The 18,496-nt window shown below is 35.8% G+C and overlaps 2 protein-coding genes across 6 annotated transcripts in view; one reads left to right on the forward strand and one right to left on the reverse strand.

Annotated features, from left to right (window-relative positions):
• Atg1 (serine/threonine-protein kinase unc-51-like protein Atg1) overlaps positions 1 to 18,496 on the reverse strand; it is a 35,191-nt gene that overhangs the window by 3,620 nt on the left and 13,075 nt on the right. For 3 of the 5 annotated variants that reach the window (XM_076122237.1, XM_076122236.1, XM_076122235.1), the window contains exons 3-10: positions 8,806 to 9,022; positions 8,478 to 8,551; positions 7,990 to 8,150; positions 6,161 to 6,297; positions 5,339 to 5,431; positions 4,488 to 4,643; positions 437 to 642; positions 120 to 233 (exon numbers count right to left, since the gene is read on the reverse strand). In XM_076122237.1, the coding sequence (XP_075978352.1) occupies positions 120 to 233; positions 437 to 642; positions 4,488 to 4,643; positions 5,339 to 5,431; positions 6,161 to 6,297; positions 7,990 to 8,150; positions 8,478 to 8,551; positions 8,806 to 9,022 (1,158 nt within the window). The remainder of the gene's footprint in view (positions 1 to 119; positions 234 to 436; positions 643 to 4,487; positions 4,644 to 5,338; positions 5,432 to 6,160; positions 6,298 to 7,989; positions 8,151 to 8,477; positions 8,552 to 8,805; positions 9,023 to 18,496) is intronic. The other 2 variants (XM_076122239.1, XM_076122238.1) reach the window with 1 other exon arrangement.
• On the forward strand, positions 9,605 to 13,468 carry LOC142978020 (uncharacterized). Its single transcript, XM_076122240.1, has 4 exons — positions 9,605 to 10,236; positions 10,844 to 11,303; positions 11,740 to 11,877; positions 12,201 to 13,468. The coding sequence occupies exons 1-4, from the start codon at positions 10,193 to 10,195 to the stop codon at positions 13,170 to 13,172; spliced, it is 1,614 nt and encodes a 537-aa protein (XP_075978355.1). The 5' UTR covers positions 9,605 to 10,192; the 3' UTR covers positions 13,173 to 13,468.

Raw genomic sequence — 18,496 nt, forward strand, 5'->3', positions numbered from 1 at the left:
AAAAAGCTAAAACAATGTTGGGTTCAGCATCTACATAATGATTAAATAATGTTGATGTTCTCTATTACTATTTTTATGCTATGTATACGCAGTACTACAGTATAGCGGTGTATACTCACAGTCGGCGGTGACAGGGAGCCGATGTTGGTCGCGTTACGACTGTAGTTCGATCGAAGCACATCGATGGGTTGTGATCGTGGTACGTTATTGTTACTTGTTACGGCGAGTGGGTTCTGCAATGTTCAGGTTCACATTAGTCACAAAGTCGATATAGCTTTATACAATGTAAGCAAGAGTCGATTAATGTTAAGAAATGTACAGCTTTTGACTCGATTTTATGAAGAAGCGAAGAACACAAACTTAAGCTTTCCTTGAGGTAGTTTAAGCGGTTGAAGCGGTCGCTAACATTAGTAAACAGTAATAAGTGGAGCGTTACCCTGGCGTGAGCAGGGTGCGTGGGTGCGGCGGGCGCGGGTTGCGGCGCGGGCTGCGGCGGCGCCTGGCCGGCCAGCGCCAGCGAGCGCGGGCGCGGCGCCGCCTCGGAGCCCGACGACGCGCCCGAGTACTCCGCGCTGCCGCTCTCCGTCGCCTCCACCAGCACGAAGTCGTCCTCGCCCGCCCAGGTCGTGTCTGACGACTCGGCTGCCGGTCGAACTTAATTGTTAATTGTTACTCATGTAAACGTGACCACAATGACATCGTCATCGTGTTCGGTCGGATGACAGATCTACCACAGAATTTACGCGACTGATCGATCACCAGGTGTGTCATTTTTAAAAGATCTTATTCATACTGAGATGTCTTTTTTAGGATGGTCAATAACAATCGACAGATAATTAATTATTATCCTTAAGAGTAACCGTAACCGGAATCAAAATGCGAAATATAAATAGCGCATTATGTGGCTCGTCCTCGCTTAGGCCTCGACGCAATACGGAACACGATTAGTATGGATGTAATCATGAACCTTGACTCGTGTCGCCGTAACCCGGACTTACCATTCTAGATCCAGGCTAATTAAAATCTAGTTTAGCCTAATGAACTACTGACCCTAACAATATTTACGCGATCTATTGGCATAGTGAGTAATGTTCTCGTTTATCTATCGTCGAGATAACGACTCTGTAGCGACTGACGAGCAAAAATTTAAATGAAAATATCACTGTTTTTATTGTTGATCACTCAAAATTTAAGAATAATTAAGACAAGTTGTTTAATTTTGTGTATGCAGATAAGGATCACCGCTTCTTTTAAGAATGGATCGTAAAATATCGTAACCCACAAACCCAGTTTAATAATTACAAAGTACCGTAAACTAGCTGTTTACTGACAAATAAGAACGTATTATGCTTATCATAATTGTCACTAAATGAGAGATGATTGATGGCATCAGAATATTCATAATTTCATAGCAACAGATAAAGGGTACACTAACTCATAAAAATGGCCGGCAGCCCATAAATTACTGCAGTTTACAACAATAAAGTTGATACCGCGCCTCTAGGTACCCAAGGGCAGGTTAGTGAGGGTTATCGATTTGTTTACTTCGTGAATAGTGTTATACCTAATTCGATAAACATGTATAAGTACCTAATTCTATTGTGCTATTTATTTAAATATGGTACTTTAATGAGTGGGATGGGTTAAATATTGACTTAGTTGCGAAAGGTGCGACTTGACATGTGACTGTGTTATGTAAAACGTCATGTTTTGTTAATCGTCTGATGTACGACATTATGACGTAGCCCCACTATCTACATTCGCCCAGTCGCGAATTAATGTTGATAAATCACCTCCTGTATTTGTAGTTTGTGAATGCAATCGTCAGTCTCGCGTCGATAACGATAATTGATAAAGATAACCTACGCTCTGTTTTGTACGAGAATGTCATTTTTATAAAATAAAATCTACCAATTATCTCTGTTTGTATCGACGCACGTTCATACACTAACTATTGCCGGCAACTTTTTCCGCAATGATAACACAAGGAAATTGTGTTTTTCTAACCAGTATTAATCTTTCTGAAAAACGTATTGTTTATATCTGCATGTACTATCGAACCAACTGATTCATGACCCATTTTGCCGATAATTCGCTTGACACCGTCAAAACAGTAAGAATTTCGTCTCTATCGTCAAAGTTGCACTTAGGACATTTTAAACATGCATACGACTGTGTTATGATGTATCTACGACTACATACAACTTTGACCTTTGTTATTACAAGGCGTAGATACGTTTTCGATAAATCACTCTTAATTTGAATGTAGAATGTAAATAGTCTAAACTCTTTTCACTACGAAAAAACCTATTTGTGTCAAATATCAAATAGCACGTCATTTAAAAATCTGTGAAACGATTAGGGTAACCATTATAGTCATTGCTCATCATACAGTGATTGCTAATGTTAAGGAATAATACGTTTATTTTAATTTCTAAAGTACCCAGTTCAAATTAATTGCGATATATGTCACTTTTAGAATATTGGTAACATTTTTAATTTCTAGAACTCTTGTCCGACGTTTGTGCGATAGGTGTGTAGTTCGAAAAGAAAAAGTAAAAGTTTGTTGCAATATTTGTTAAGGATAACACATTTGAATTAACAGTATTCGCTAGTATTTCTGGTTTTTAAGTGTTTTATATTGAATTAGTATAAAGTTATTGATACAAAGGACTGATGTTATTTTAGAAAGAATATTTAAATTGCGTTTATAATAGAGTTTATACAAAAGAAAGTGTTATACACTATTTTAAATTAATATTATAATTTGTTTGCCATCGACACGCTAAGAAGAAGAAGATAGAGTTTATGTCAATGTTTTACTAAATAAAGATACTATTGACCAAAATTATTTATCAATTCCTTAACCGGGTAATAACTATGCTGATTACCCTATATTATAAAATTTTTATAGTTACTTTATTTCCTATAATGGCTGAATAAACCATGCCCTGAGTGGGTATCGAACCCACTCCTGACGCGTCGCAGTCGTAACATCAACCCACTACGCCACGGAGCCTGTTGAAAACGGTAGCAAAGCATTATTGTATTGGCGCACAAAGATTTGTTGCAATAATGACAGATAACAAATTCATTACCAAGGAAACGAAGGTTCAAGCCAATTTCGACCTACGTGTATATAGACGCGTTTTAGAAAATGAGCACATGGTGGGTCATGATTCAGTTTGTTCGATAGTACATATATAACAGCGCAAAGGATATGAAGATTAATTTTGGCGAATATGTATCTTGACAGTGTACATTAAATACGATTTTAAATATGAAACGGTCGTATCACATAAATATATTAATTTGTATGTTTATATACGTGTTGACAACAAAGCGATTAAGCTGATAGTAATATAGGTTTATAATTATATAATTATCATAAATGTATGTCCCATTACTTTTATTTTATTATTATTATGCTACTTAAAACGATAAAAATATACTTATGTAACCTTTAATATCGTAAGTATGTGGACACCCACTACTTTAATTCATATTTTTTTATCTTGACTGTAAAATTAGGTAAATGTGTATAAGATGCGTATCTCAATCGAATTTAGAGATTAATGTACTATCATTTCATCAACAACATATATAATCATTCTGTTTTATAAATACTGCAGTAAGTGATTTAAAGAAAAACAAGTATGAGTAATTAATGTCGCAGATGACCTTAAAAGAAATTAGTAAGTATCTTATCTCTTAGAAATCCATTTTTGAAGGTAAGCAACATTAATTTTCTATTTCAATGTAATCTTGCTAATTATAATGTGAATGTTTTAAAATATTTTTCTCTGAACTGAGTACATTGTATACAGTCATCGACTGACGAACGTGAATCGTATTTCGAGCTGTCGAACTATTGTTAATTCATGCTTACAAGTACTTGTATTTAGCAGAGTTCAACGTGCCATTACCGGGTAACGGGAGCAATAATTATCAACCAATACTCTTGGTAGGTTTATAAATAAACGTGAAACGAGCCTTATTAAGTGTTTCTGAAGTTTTAATTACTAGTATCAGAATCATTTGAAGTTGAGAAGTTTGATTATAAAGGACCGCACAATAAAATCCGAACTATGTTTATACATTGTTGTAGCTACCGGTTACTACACATGTACATAATTGTTATATATTTTAGTAATGTGCACCAATTATGTACCGACTACAAAACGGAAATGATTTCATTACTGGGTCACGGATGACTTGGCCAACAATGTCATTTGTTTAATCGGTCTTACGGTCACGGAATGTATTAACTAGTGTTTATGACAAACAGACAAAGACTTTACATTCTACCTATTATTGTAGTCGTAAATTCATAAGATGCGGTTTAATTGCTGAGAACTGACAGTCTTATTATTTACACAAATTTAACAACACAATGATATTATTATGTCGGGGGTCGATCTCGTAAGTACTGTACTCAGTATTAAAGTTGTTGTATATAGTTAGTGAAAGATCAGGTAAGTGTTTACCGGAGGATGTCGGCTGTGACTTCTTGTGCGGCTGCAGCGTGGGCTGCGGCTGCGCGGCGGGCGGGGCGCGCGCCCGCAGCCCCGCGCCACCGCTAGCGCCCGCGCCCGAGCCCCCCGCCCCGCTCGCAGGAACCGCACCCGGGTTTAAACTCGCTCCTGATAAAAAAAATACTGCTTTACATCCATATTCATACGACCCGACGACTTCCAGACGATGTAGGTGTTATAATAAGGCGGAAGTTGTTTTTATGGGCTGATTGTCATTAACTTTATGTCACCTTTGAAAAACCTCGATTTACATCGGCTGTAAGTCTGACCGACGCTCGATATCACAGTTCAGAGCGGCTCATGCAATACCGCTCTTATCGAATTATTCTCAAGTAAGGCAAGCGACGGAATGGAATATGAGTGCCGAGCGGAATGAGGATTGCGAGTGATCTCGTAGTCCTTGAAATTTGAACTCTAAAGAACTTCAGTCGAGTGACATTATGTGTCTTCGCGTTTTGTGCTCCAATAAATCAATGTATCAGACCAGTATAAGAACTTTAATAATTTCATATTGCAAATAAAGTAGTAAATTGAGGCTGGAACCAAATAAATGTACCCAAAGATGAATGTAGCTGTAACTTCGAAAAAAGTTACAAGGGTGTTCCGGATCTCGGTACTGGTCTTTACGTGCATTATAAAATAAATTAACATGCGTTTAACGTGACGACAATTAATGGTCGAATTAAATACAGCGTTAACGGCACGGTTGAAACCAACACTTTCATACACAGAGTGATTACAGAGATATGCGTTCACCCACCCCATGCACAATCAAAGCGTACTGTAAATAAGTAAGAATGTACCCTGACTGTCCCACGACTCCTCTAGGTAACAGTTAGTATCGGCTCGACCCTCGAGATCGCTCTCCATTATGTCGGGCAGATCCGAGTCCAAACCTGAACAACATCACACACTGAGACCAACTTCATGTCATATTACATCGGCGATCATATTATACTAAGATAACATAGTTCAAAATTTCATGGACTAACAGTTACTACTTGTCAGTAATGTTTGGTGATATGATAATTAGTTATCGAGTTTTAGTTGAATTTGAGTACCTTGCAGACGATTAACACGTGCGAAGGTCTACAACACAATATTAATGCCTTCAATATATTTTCCACATGTTTATTTTCAAAGATAATCTGTTTGATTAATTTATTTAAATGTGATGCTGTATTATCATAATTCCATGACCAAGCCTATTTATTTTTAGTTAAATGTTGTATACTGTGTTGTACAAAATTCAACTTAAAATGAAACGATCAAAGACACAAAATAATAGTAATTAACGTGTATGTAAATGTCAAAATCAATACGTAGATAATTTCGAAAGGGTTACCAACAAGTAACAAACAATGGATTGGGTCACCAATGATTAGTCACTCGGGATTAGTATTTCATGTATTCAGCTTGTAAAGTCAATTCAATGTTACAACGTTTCTTGTTACATTCAGTGTGGTTTGCCTACAAAAGCGGCTTACTGGACAAAAATATTCTAAGAGTAATTTAAGTACACGTATATTATATGAATGTGTTGTGAAGTTTTTGTGTATGGTATAGCAGTGATAGGTGGTGATGCAGTTAATATCGTGTGTGTGGTGTACGGTCGCATAACTCACTGTTGAGCGAAGTAGTCCGTGGTCGCTGTAGGAACGCGTGGTTGAAGAACGCTTCGAAGGGCATGCGCTCGCGCGGGTTTCGTCGCAGTAGTCCGATCAGTAAGTTGCACAGTTCAGGACTAGTGCCTGCTGGCATTCTGTACGCATAAAAGTAACATAATTAACATACATGTTAAATTTTAAAGTTTGATTATTTTAAGTTATAGAAAGATTATTATTTAATAATCATTCTATCTCATACACATCAATAATGACTCCTTCAAGGTTATACAAAGAGCTGTCTAGTAATATGACTCTTCCATTTGAAACATCCACTAGGAAGTAGGAAGAATGTGATTGCGATGTTCAAATAGTTTATAACATGTGTATTTCTATTTTAGTTTCAGAATACAATAAGTAGGTGGTATATGTCACAGTATTGTCAGACACTTTGCATAACATTGGTCAACACGAATTTTGAGTCTGAGTTCTGTACCTTTGATTTTGATTACGTATACCTAACTAAATAAAGAAATAATATTTTTATCTAATAAAGTTTGCTTTTGTAGTTTTTAGAACGAATTTTAAATTTTAATGGAAAAGCTCTTTATTCACATTCAATTATAAATATATAAAAGTAAAAAAGTTATGATTTATGTATTTTTATTAATTAAACTGATGAAATAAGGCATTAAGAAACACAAAATACAAAAAGGATACATTTTTTTTTTGAAATGAATACTTTTAGTTTTTCTTGTGTGAAAATATGAACCTGATGTATCAGTAGACTCTCTCCATATTTGTGGTACTGTAAACTTCATCTTTTTTTTCTCTCCTCAGTACCAGGCTGAAAAAAATATTAATAACATTAATTAACGATGTACACAACATGTAATGTATATTTAAAAAAATATGTATATGGCATATAAATGTTCATTTAATATAAGGAGTATTTTCTTACCTTCTAAAGTGTTTTTGCAGTTATTACACAAGAAGTGAGGTGCCCATATTTTATCCTGACTTCGTACTGACATGTTAAAGTAAGCTTCATAGACTTTACAAAATGCCTTATTTGATGATAAACAAATTTTATTGGCTCTCACTTTAATAAATTCATCACAAATGTAGCAAAAAGAGTCCACGTCGTTTTTACACTTTTTCGATGCCATTTTTAGACCCCCAGACGCAAAAATATACGTTTTTCCTTAAGAACGCGCACGCGCATACTGCCATGATACTCTGCTACCACTCACTTCACACCCCCAGCCCCCTTACCCCTGGTTTTGCATCATAAATGCAACGGCTCTTCAAAAGATCTGCCAAAACCCCATATATTTAGGTTTCGTTATATATAGTACAAAAGCAAACTTAATTTATTATTAATGTTGTTCCCGTTTTCTTTTTGATTTATATTATCAGAAAATATTCATTAAAACACAGGCTCAAAAAAAAATTTTTTTTTTGTCGACTTGTGTAATCAATGTCAACCAACCTTGAACTTAGCGAGTTGGGTGTTCGTCAAATTAAGACATAAGAATTAATTAATGTATAAGATAGCTACTTAAGAAGATGTTACAACTATATGATTGTGTAAGTTTCGCTCACAAACAAAACCTCTTACACCTAAGTTGTTTTTGATTATTTGAAACATATGTTCAAGCGTCTTTAACTCAAGTAATACCTGTAAGATATGATGATTTAAAGGCCCAGCTTTAACTATGTTTTTTTTTATGTAGTCGTTGTTCCTCAGATACCTTGATATTATTTGCAACAAACATTTACTAGGCTTCAGCAGAAGACAGATCTGTTTGATCAGTCTTAAAGATTAACATTCAAATAAAGTGACTCACTTGGGCTGTAAGTCTACACTGTTTTCATAGAAGGCTTTCAGTTCATGCGGTGTGGTGGCTTGGAAGGGCGCCTTGCCGGTCAGGCACTGATACACTATCGTCCCTAAGCTCCAAAGATCTGCTTTGGCGTCGTATTTCAGTGACATTATAACTTCTGGAGCCTGAAACAATTATTACACAAACATTTAAACAGTGTCTCTTAACAACGAAGTTCGTTTTATATTCGTAAATAAAGGGCCGTCATAATGTTGATGTTATTATTTTTTTGCGTTACATGGTAGAGTCTTCCGTAAAATGACTAGACAAAAAATGATAATTTTATATAAAATGTTGACAAAAAAGCTACATCAGCAACGCACAAAGATTTGAACTACGAGTACCTACTTTAATAGCATGTTAAATAAAAAAAAATCTTAAGTTTATATTTGTATGTTTGAGTAAGTCTTGTATATATATAGAAGTTAGGAGTAGAGTAAAATAAATATTACCATATACATCGGAGAACCGCAGAGCGTGACGGCCATGTTACCTTCTTCAAGGAACCTTGCGAAGCCAAAGTCGGCTAGAACAAACAAAAAATAGGTATTTGATAAAGTTTTATTTTTTGTATGTAGAGTGACTAATTTCTTAATACGCATAACAAAACGTACGTGTTCCGGGAATCCTGAATAAGTAACATTCCGGACAATTCATTATTGAAATGAACAGTATCCTACTTCAGATAGATACGATAACGGATATGATAACAAAAGATGTCATATTTTTGCTTGTACCTTGAATGATGTAATTCATAATCAGAATATAATGAACACTCACCTATTTTGAGTGTTATCTCGGATGCATGCGGAGTGCGGGGCGGTGCAACATTGTGCGTGAGTAGAATGTTCTGCGGCTTCAAGTCACGGTGCACGATGCCCTTGGCGTGGATGGCTCGCATCGCCTCAGCTAACTGCTTCAGGAACAGCCTGATGGTGCTCTCGCTCAGCAGACGGTTGGCTTGCAAATAATCCGCCAGGTCGCCTCCGTTGCAGTACTGAACATACGCATAATACGTAAATTAGCAAATGATGCTCATACTTAGGCCAAACCAATCCTTGGATCGTATCCAGCCACTATTTCTTTGTCAGAAAACGTCAAGAGCAGCGTCAAAAATAATATTGTTTTCGTATACATTATAATATTTTAGTTCTAGTTTTATGAACATTAAAATACAACAACAATATTACATAATAGTCAGTAACTGCATCTAATATAATGACGCAGGCACGATTTTATTACACAAGTAACAATGATCTTCAGAGCACAAGTATTTTACACGGGCTGGAATACCAGAAGCAGGGCATGCTATAAATGGATATAAGGCCTTGAACAGTACAGAACAGAATCGTTAAATATGTGGTTTAACTATGTAGTATAATGGCTTGACGCCGATGCATTAACGATATAAATCATATAGTAATTAGTAACTAAACAAACGTAAGTAAGTTGTCATATTTGTGGTTCGCACTCCACGTAAGTAAATCAACAGCTGTGCTGTACAATAGCAGAACTTCACAAACGCAAACAAAATTATAAATGTAGCGTCCGTGAAGTACTAGTAACATCAGTAAAGGAGAGATAACGTGGTGTAAGTGCGCGCTTCGTCTGAATTTTGATAAATATTGTGAATAAGTTTAATGTATCCGTTATTGTGGTGAATCATTATATTCTAACTAAAGTGCCAGTTTTTACATAAGTATAATGGAGTAGCGCCTCTGAGTGTGTGCGTGTGTGCGTGTTAACCATTTAAGAGGACATCAAGTAGGTACAATCCTACGAAATTTACATAAGACGGTTTTGTGTATTTCAGAATTAGCAACAGGCAGTTAATGAAGACCATCGTTGCGTATCGAGCGCGATCATTTACACATACATCTGTGTAATACATACATACTCGTGATCATCATACATTGCGCGGTATATTCCTGTCGAAAGTCGTATTGAAAATCGGCCACCCAATATTTTCTCGTTTATGCAGAGCGACGTTATCATACTTGATTCGCGATAAGCTGCCATGCCGTTAGTAATCTTATCATTGAGTGATAATAGTTATAAGTGTCAGTGAGTTATGCGCTGTACGCTACGCTGGTACTTGTGCCACGACAGGTAACAACTCCTGAAGTCACTAGGCACATCTATTTGTAGTGAGTGCATTTCAGTGACCATGGCGCCGAAACATCTTTTTGTATTATTGCTGGCACTATTCGCGTGAGTACACCTTTAATCCTAACATAAAATAGTTCAACAAGCATATCTCATAATAACCTACAGTTGTATTACAATTTATCTTTTGACATTGTTCAGTGTTTGTGAAGTTGCAATCACGAGGTACAAGGTCAAAAAAGTAATATTATGTGAAACTATTTTAATTTCACCATTGTATTTATTGTGTTGACTGTTGGTAGTATATCTACAACTATTTGTGTTTATACATCTATTCTCGGTACAATAGTATAATTTTCCATGAACATACGTCTTCTGTGTAGTGTGTATCCTTCAACTACGTAGACTCAATAAAAAGTTAATAATATATTACGTAGGCACCTACTTAGATCAGTAGTTGCTACTTGGTGATTGTGCAAAAAAAACTACTAATGTTATCTAACATAGATCCGCATCAAAACTTGTTAGTAAAGTATGCACCTTATGTTCTATATATCAATCAAAGTAAGACACAGTGTTCTAGTTACGCCCTTGTAGTACATACACTTATCGCGATTTTTATCATTCACTTATTATAACAATTTTGCGTCACATTTTACACGATAAATTCGATAAAGTCACATGTTACTACAGCATTAAAATTGATTTACAGATCGTCAGTGGCTCAGAATAATGACGAATTACATATTCCTGTAGAAAATGACAATCAGTTTCCTCCCGACGATCACTCAGAGTCAGATTTGATCCCAACAGAGGGAAGTGGGGCGGGAGTGATAGAAGAACCACTGGAAGCAACAACTGGATTTTCACCACCGATACTTGAAGATGTGCAGTTATCAAATGCGTTTACCAATATTGAAAATGTTACAATAGCAGCATCACAGTCTTGCCCTTCGCCATGCGTTTGCAACATAGAAGGCGATTCAACAAACTACGTGGTAGACTGTTCTAATTCTGGATTAACAGAACTGCCAAAATCTTTGGACCCAAAAACTACCAAACTGAATCTACAAAACAATAAGCTAACTGAAATACCAAAAGACATATCTGCATTGAAAGAATTAAAAATATTAAATGTCAACAACAATGAAATAATGGATGTTAAAGCCGGGGTAAGTTCTAACTCTGTTTTATTGAGCTATAAATGACTCAGGTCTATGAACGAGTTTATATCGACTGAACGTTATCAAATGTAATGAATTGTTTAAGTGCCACAGCTACATTGTAAATATACCTACATATACATTCACCCGCTTCCGTATAACTTTACAATTAATTGGAAGCCATCTAATGTGAGATAGAAAACAAGCTAAAACACTCGCCTCAGCATGCGTAATCAAAATATTCTGTGTATTGCTTATTTCTTTTTGCAACCTCCATGAGTAAGACAAAAGCCTATAAGTATATTAGTTTATACCCAATATTTGTTTTAGTATTTAACTAATTAAGCTTTAGGACAATATAAGAAGAAATTCTACTTCAATTAACAACAAACACGCGTTTGGTTCGTGAACGTTCACAATAATGATGACATGTATTCTATTTCAGTCGATAAGTGAATTACCTGAACTAACGTCTTTAAAACTGGGAAACAATCGACTGATAGAATTTCCAATCGATTTGAAGAATAGTTTCGGTTTAACGAAGTTAGAGGAACTTGACTTGGGAGGCAACGATATGAGAACGGTAAGGTTATTTTAATATTCTTTAAAAATATTATCAATATACAGTCTACTAATATGATACTAATTAATTAATCACGACCATCAAATGAATGTAATACAATTAACTATGTGCAAGAATTATATTAGGCTGTCAAAATTGCATTTATGGTCTGTTGTACAGTATCAGTATAGGAACAGGTAAGGTTCAACAAATATCTAATACTCATAACGATTCACCAGTACAAAAAAACATTTGACCAGGTATGCTAATTTTGTAAATATAACATGTATTTAAGTAGACATATTTGCTTTATATTTTGTAATTGTCATAATTTTCATTTTCAGGTCCTCAAACCAGAAACCTTTTCAAACTTCAAATCTCTTAAAAAGTTAATCTTACCCTCGGCTGCATCTGATCTAGTAAATGACGTATGCACATCGCTAAAAGAATCCTTAGAAACTGTATGTACAGGTTCCTGCGACACGAAGTCTATTGATTGCGCAGATGCACCACTTACTATCGATGAAGACCTTCTAGATGTTGCTTTGCCAGGATTGATCTCTTTGGATACGAAAGTTGATGAAACTGAAAACGCTGATCCTACCTTAGGTATCACACCTGATTTACCTCCAAATCAGGATCATAATGAAAATAAAGTAGAAAGTCCACTAGAGGCCACTCAAGAAACTGATTCACCCATTACTCCACCCGTAGATGACAAAAACTCCGTAAATCAAGACAGTGTTCAAACTGCGACGGAAACTAACACTGCCGTTCCAGTCGATCAAGTTTCTTTAACACGAGGAAGTAACTTCGCAGCTTCGCCTAATAACGATACAGTGCCGGGTGTAGCTGGTGAGGGTTCAATAAATCAAGAAAATATTCCTATATCAACAGCGACCGGCAGTGAAAATAATGATGAAACAGACAAAGCTGATGATTCAGCTACGACTCCGGATGCTGAAATTACTTTCCGTTCTGCAGTCATAAAGGCATCTGGGGAACCATCAGAACCAGTTGACGTAGAGCCTAAAGTAACAACTAAAGCGGGAGCCGAAGTTCCGACTAAATCTGAAGGTGAAGTTGTCGGAGCTACAACTTCTGGCGCAAAAACTGGAGGAGTTGATAAGAGTGTTATAGGTATTATTGTAGCAGGTATGGTTCTCGTCATAGCAGGCATCACTATTAAGAAAAATTGGAGTTCGATTAGAAACCGATTTAGCTCATCGCCAAGAAGTGCTCAAGACCGAACTGGGGTTAATGCTAACGGAACTGCACCAGAAGAAGTTCCACTTCAGGAGAAGTCACCTGTGTAAACGTACAGAGTTAAGTTTGCCTGTATTATAATAATATATGTTGAGATATGAATGGTTTCGATCTGAATGTGTATAATAATTTATTGAAAATAAAAATTATGTATTTGATAACTTTTGTCGGGGCCAAAGTGTGTGAAAGAAAGTATGTTATATATATTAGTTATGATATGTAGGTATGTAGATGTCGCGGCGAGTGACGTTTTGTAAATAAAGTTATCATATCAATACGAAAGCAACACGCATAATTTGTTTTGTACTTTGACATAATTTCGCAATAAACACGGTGTTTATTTAAACATTACTTTTATTTATTCTTTGAACTGTTCATGCATACCTATTAATCATTTTAATTTATGGATGTACTTGGAGTACTGAATGTTGCATATCTATTACCTTTCTTCAGGTCCTTCAAAATAAAATAAGTCTACTGTCTCCATTAGCAACTTTGATTACCGTACCTAGAACTGACGGATTTGAAGTAAAGCACCTACCACAAACGACGCAGTGCCAATACGTAGTTCCGATGTAAAACGTGTCCATTTTATTGAGACAGGTGCTTGAATGATTCGCATAAGCGAAGGTTATTGACTTGGAGCCCAATTCTTCGTATCATAAACACAACATTTACTTAGTTAGTCGTCTGACAATAAAAATGTTACATAGACTATCTATTTAGTGGCTTTAATAAGTAGGTATTCCTCAGTGAGATTAAATAACATCACGCATAGGTTAATGCTAAACAGAACAAAAGGTTACAGCACGCTATAACATTACATATTGCTCGCGAGTTTCGGCAGGCTCTTTAAAATTTAAACTCAAGGATCTGTTCTAACTTTTGCCACAAATGAAAAAAAAGGGGAATTAAGGTACCTAGTAGTAGTGTTATATCGATATAATCTTCCTTCCTTCCTTCCTTTCCTTCTTGGGTTCGTAATTGTATCTAGATCGTCCATCTAGGTATGAGTGAATATGTCCGATTAAAACAGGTCATCATACCTAATCATATTTTGTTTTTCAATGTGAACTCAAGTTTGTTTACTAACTTAAACTGACTTGCATTTTCATATTTCTATGTAAAAGGTAAAAGCATACTGCGTAAATTTTGACAAAAACATTGCGTAGTTGTTTATACCCACAAACGCTAATTGATAACAAGGTAAGGAAATCAGCTGCATCTGGACAATAATAAATGAACAACTCAAGAAAGATAATAGACCCTCATGATTACAATAATGCTGTTTATTTATACGCTAATGTAAGTAAGGTTACGCAGTTACCATAGAATGAACGTTGGCTCTAATGCTTTTATGTGCCTTTGAGAGACCACAATGTAGAAACGCTTAATACCGTCAGAGTTCAACTGGGGTCATAGATACAACGCACACACAACAATGGAAGTGTAGATGAAAGTTGATGTGAAAAGAAGTGCCATAACATTATAAAGAAGCACGGCGCGCACCGGTGCCGCGGTGCCGACAGCAAGCAAGGCGCAACGCTGGCGGATGTGCGGCTCACTGCCTGCCTACCTGACCGACAACCAGTACTATAATGTCCCGTTACTTCTTTATAGAACAACAACACTTAGGGCAATGACGATGGCGTGTGCTTTATTATCTCCAATTTAGTCAAATTTGGATAAGCTCTAACGAATCGTTGCCGGTTTGTGAACAGGCCAGATTTGTTGTGAGAGAGTGAGTTCATATTTTGTACTACTGATAGTCTTTGGTCACCGAATTGTTATATTATATCTGGCATATCATATCATATGTATGTCTGTCTGTATAGTTCAAGTGCACTGTCCTCGTTTAATGTGTATTCAAGAAATCTGGAAAATCATTGACCCTGTTATTTTTTTACAAAAAGGTGTACGTCGGTCATTATCAATTACAAACGGGTATTATTAATAAAATCAGACCAGTTTATTGAATGCTCCAAGAAATAAATATGGCTGCTTCTTAGGATATTTTAATGTCAACTATAATAATGATGCAATTTATTAACTAAGTTTCCAAACAAAAAAATTACATGGCTGCCTGCTGATTAGTTAAGAAACCGTAAGACGACGGGAACTACATGAGAATAATATGAAACCTTGCTTTGTAACTGTAAGTAGTCTATTCAAACCACATAAAATGTATGAAATAATCCGGTTCTACCACGGCTAGCTTTATCTTACATCATCAACATAACTGTCATTAAAATAACAAGTAAAGTAGATAGCCACAATTTTTTATATTAACACAAACTTGAAGCAAATGAAACAACCACAGGTAATTTTTACAAAGGAAAGTAAAGCGAATTCTCAATATAAAGCAGGACAAACAATACGATAGTTTAGCTTGTGCCTGAAACTATTATTTCATTGCGATTGAAAGTGTTTTGTGGTAGAATGACAAGAGCAACTAAGCGTTCACATAGAAAGTTGTGGTTTCCGGCACGACACTTTCCAGGTGTAAACGGTGCGAACAGAGCGCAGAGCAGTGCAGCGCGGAGAAACCGGTCTGATGCAATCGACCATGCCGATTAGTATGGACCAATGATCGTGACAGTTCGTCTCAGACATGCAATATACATATTCGCAGATAATATATTATCACCTATAAGGCCATTATCGCCGACTTATGACCCTATCTAATTTTCGTTTATGTAAGAAAAGTTTCGCAAGTTTTCCTGAAAACTTAATCGAGCGCTCTATGGTACGGTCAAAGGGGAAAATAATATAGGTATTGTCTGAAACAATAACAAGAATCTGGGGGCACGGAAGTGCCCCCGCAAGTCGAGCAAAAAAAAGCGGCACGGCCGTACCATCCTTTTCTCGAAGCAATTCGGGCTATTTTCGACCCCCCTATAATGTCGTTGTGGATAAAACAAGAAGCCTGAATTTTCAGCAACTAATTATTCATTGTATAAACACGGTATATTTAAAATTTCAGTCAATTTGAACCAGTAGTTTAAAAATGACAACTTGTTAAAATTTTGAATTTTGTCACTCACTGATTCACTGACTCACTGACTCACCGATCATCAAAAGTCTAAGGTACTTCTAGCAGACTTAGAAGCTTAAAATTTAGAATACAAATAGTGTTTAGTGTCTTAATCATGGGAAAAATTCAATATTTTCTAATTTCGGTCCAGTTTTCTAAATACACTAACTGCAACATTAACTTTGTAATCCCATATAAATGTATAAGATTACAAGATTACATTTGCAGTTAAGAATCATTATTACTGTAGAAAATAATAAATAATAGGTGTAGATAGGTACATACTATATGAGGGATAACGGGAGGGGATATAAGGTGGGTAAGGGTGTTTAGCCCATGAAACTGAAAAACATTCCCATAGGAAAATATGTTGATTATAAGAAAAAACGTCTTTCCATACAAATTGGACTTATGTTCGTTCTACAAAAAGAAGTGAGATGCCATCAAAAACATTCTGTAAAAACCTCAAGTCTCGCAGCTCAGTCTTTCTGGCGTAAAAAGTGGTGAGATCTATATAATACCAAGTCGATTAATCTATTTCGTCTCTACTTAAAGGACCTTCTGTCTTAAGTTATTACATAAGTTATTATCATGCCAAAATTAAAAACATTTTACGTTTAAAACTAATAGATCGACTTGGTCATCGCATGAAAACACAAATTCGCCATTAAAATTTCAGGAGCATTAACTTATCGTCGTGCTGTGTACATACAAATCATGCGATGGCCAGGTCGGACTATTTGTTTTAAACGTAAAATATTTTTAATTTTGGCATGATAATAACTTATGTAATAACTTAAGACAGAAGGTCCTTTAAGTAGAGACGAAATAGATTAATCGACTTGGTATTATATAGATCTCACCACTTTTTACGCCAGAAAGACTGAGCTGCGAGACTTGAGGTTTTTACAGAATGTTTTTGATGGCATAAATTATACATCTACCTATTAGATGTTATTGTGAAAATATGGATCATAACATTTCCAGGAAGAGTAAGCAATTCTCTCCGACGAACGTTACAAGTACACTTATTGCAGGAAATAATTGTAATTTGTTGGCTCTACTCCTGAACACGTGATACTAATATCACAATTTTATGAATAACTAATTAAACCTAGAGTGATACGGTAAATTAACAATAATGAAGGTAGCACGCACTAATAAATGAAGCCCCACGGAGAGAAGGCCCGCTCGAGGCGCAACGGCGCAACGCCACGTGCGAGATCTAGGGCCTAGCAGCAGCGGCGCGTATATTAATGCGACCACGAGGTCACCACCTGACTCTAACTATCGATACATCTCTTGTTGTGTTATCAGTACCCGTGTACCATTATTCATATAAGTAGAATAATGTGTAATATTATGTACTCGGATAAAAGTTCAACTAGTTCCTAGTTTAGACGCGTGTCGCCTATAAGGAAGAACCGTTTTGATGAATGTAGATTGTGGACGATCTGGTTATGGTCCAGTCGTATCCGTTATAATGTTTATAACTATATCTTTATTTATAATATTGGTCCGGTCTGCAGTCCGTTTTACCCATTATTTTGGTTCCCATAATAATGTCGCAGACAATTATTATTATAGACACTTCTTATGACGAAAAAATAGTAAAATCTTCGATATAGTAGAGGTAGTTGCTGAAAAGTTCTAAGTTCTGAATTTACCAATTTGAAAATGTGTAAATAAAATTACTTTCAGTTTTAATCACATTTATAATGAGAATGTAATATTCAGCTTGTTTGAATTAAAAAAAGAAACAGACGGGTAGGTTAAGATAGTGAGAGAGACGAGACGAACTTATCTTTGGTGGAAGCGCTCTTTGTTTAACACGTTTCACAGTTCATTGTACGTCTTGCGATTGTTGTGAAATCAAAGACGCTCGACACATTCGAACAAGTTATTTATACATTATACCTAGATATTATTGAATGCAATAATTTATCGCAATTGTGATCCGGTTTTGGGCAGATACTTAACTGATAAAGAACAATGCTTAACCCAAAATTGGATAGTATCAGATGAATCGTGAAAGTAATGATTACTATCTCTTTAGGAATGTTATGTTATGACGTCCTCGTTTCTCTACACAACTGTACCTATCATACATATGTACATACTCAATGTGTGTGTTCACTGAGCACTATTATATTAAACTTCTGTGACAATCTTGAAATAAATAACGTCATATTAATGTTTCCATAAAGCTTATTGCTTATTATGCTCTAATAGCATTAAAATATAAAATGCTTAAGAAATCCACTAACATATTTTAATTAAAAGTTTTTCTTAATACATAGAGACGCTCATGGGAAAATGATTTTGTTTTCTATGATGAAT

This window comes from Anticarsia gemmatalis, chromosome 13, assembly GCF_050436995.1.
Source record: "Anticarsia gemmatalis isolate Benzon Research Colony breed Stoneville strain chromosome 13, ilAntGemm2 primary, whole genome shotgun sequence".
NCBI classification, from domain to species: domain Eukaryota; kingdom Metazoa; phylum Arthropoda; class Insecta; order Lepidoptera; family Erebidae; genus Anticarsia; species Anticarsia gemmatalis.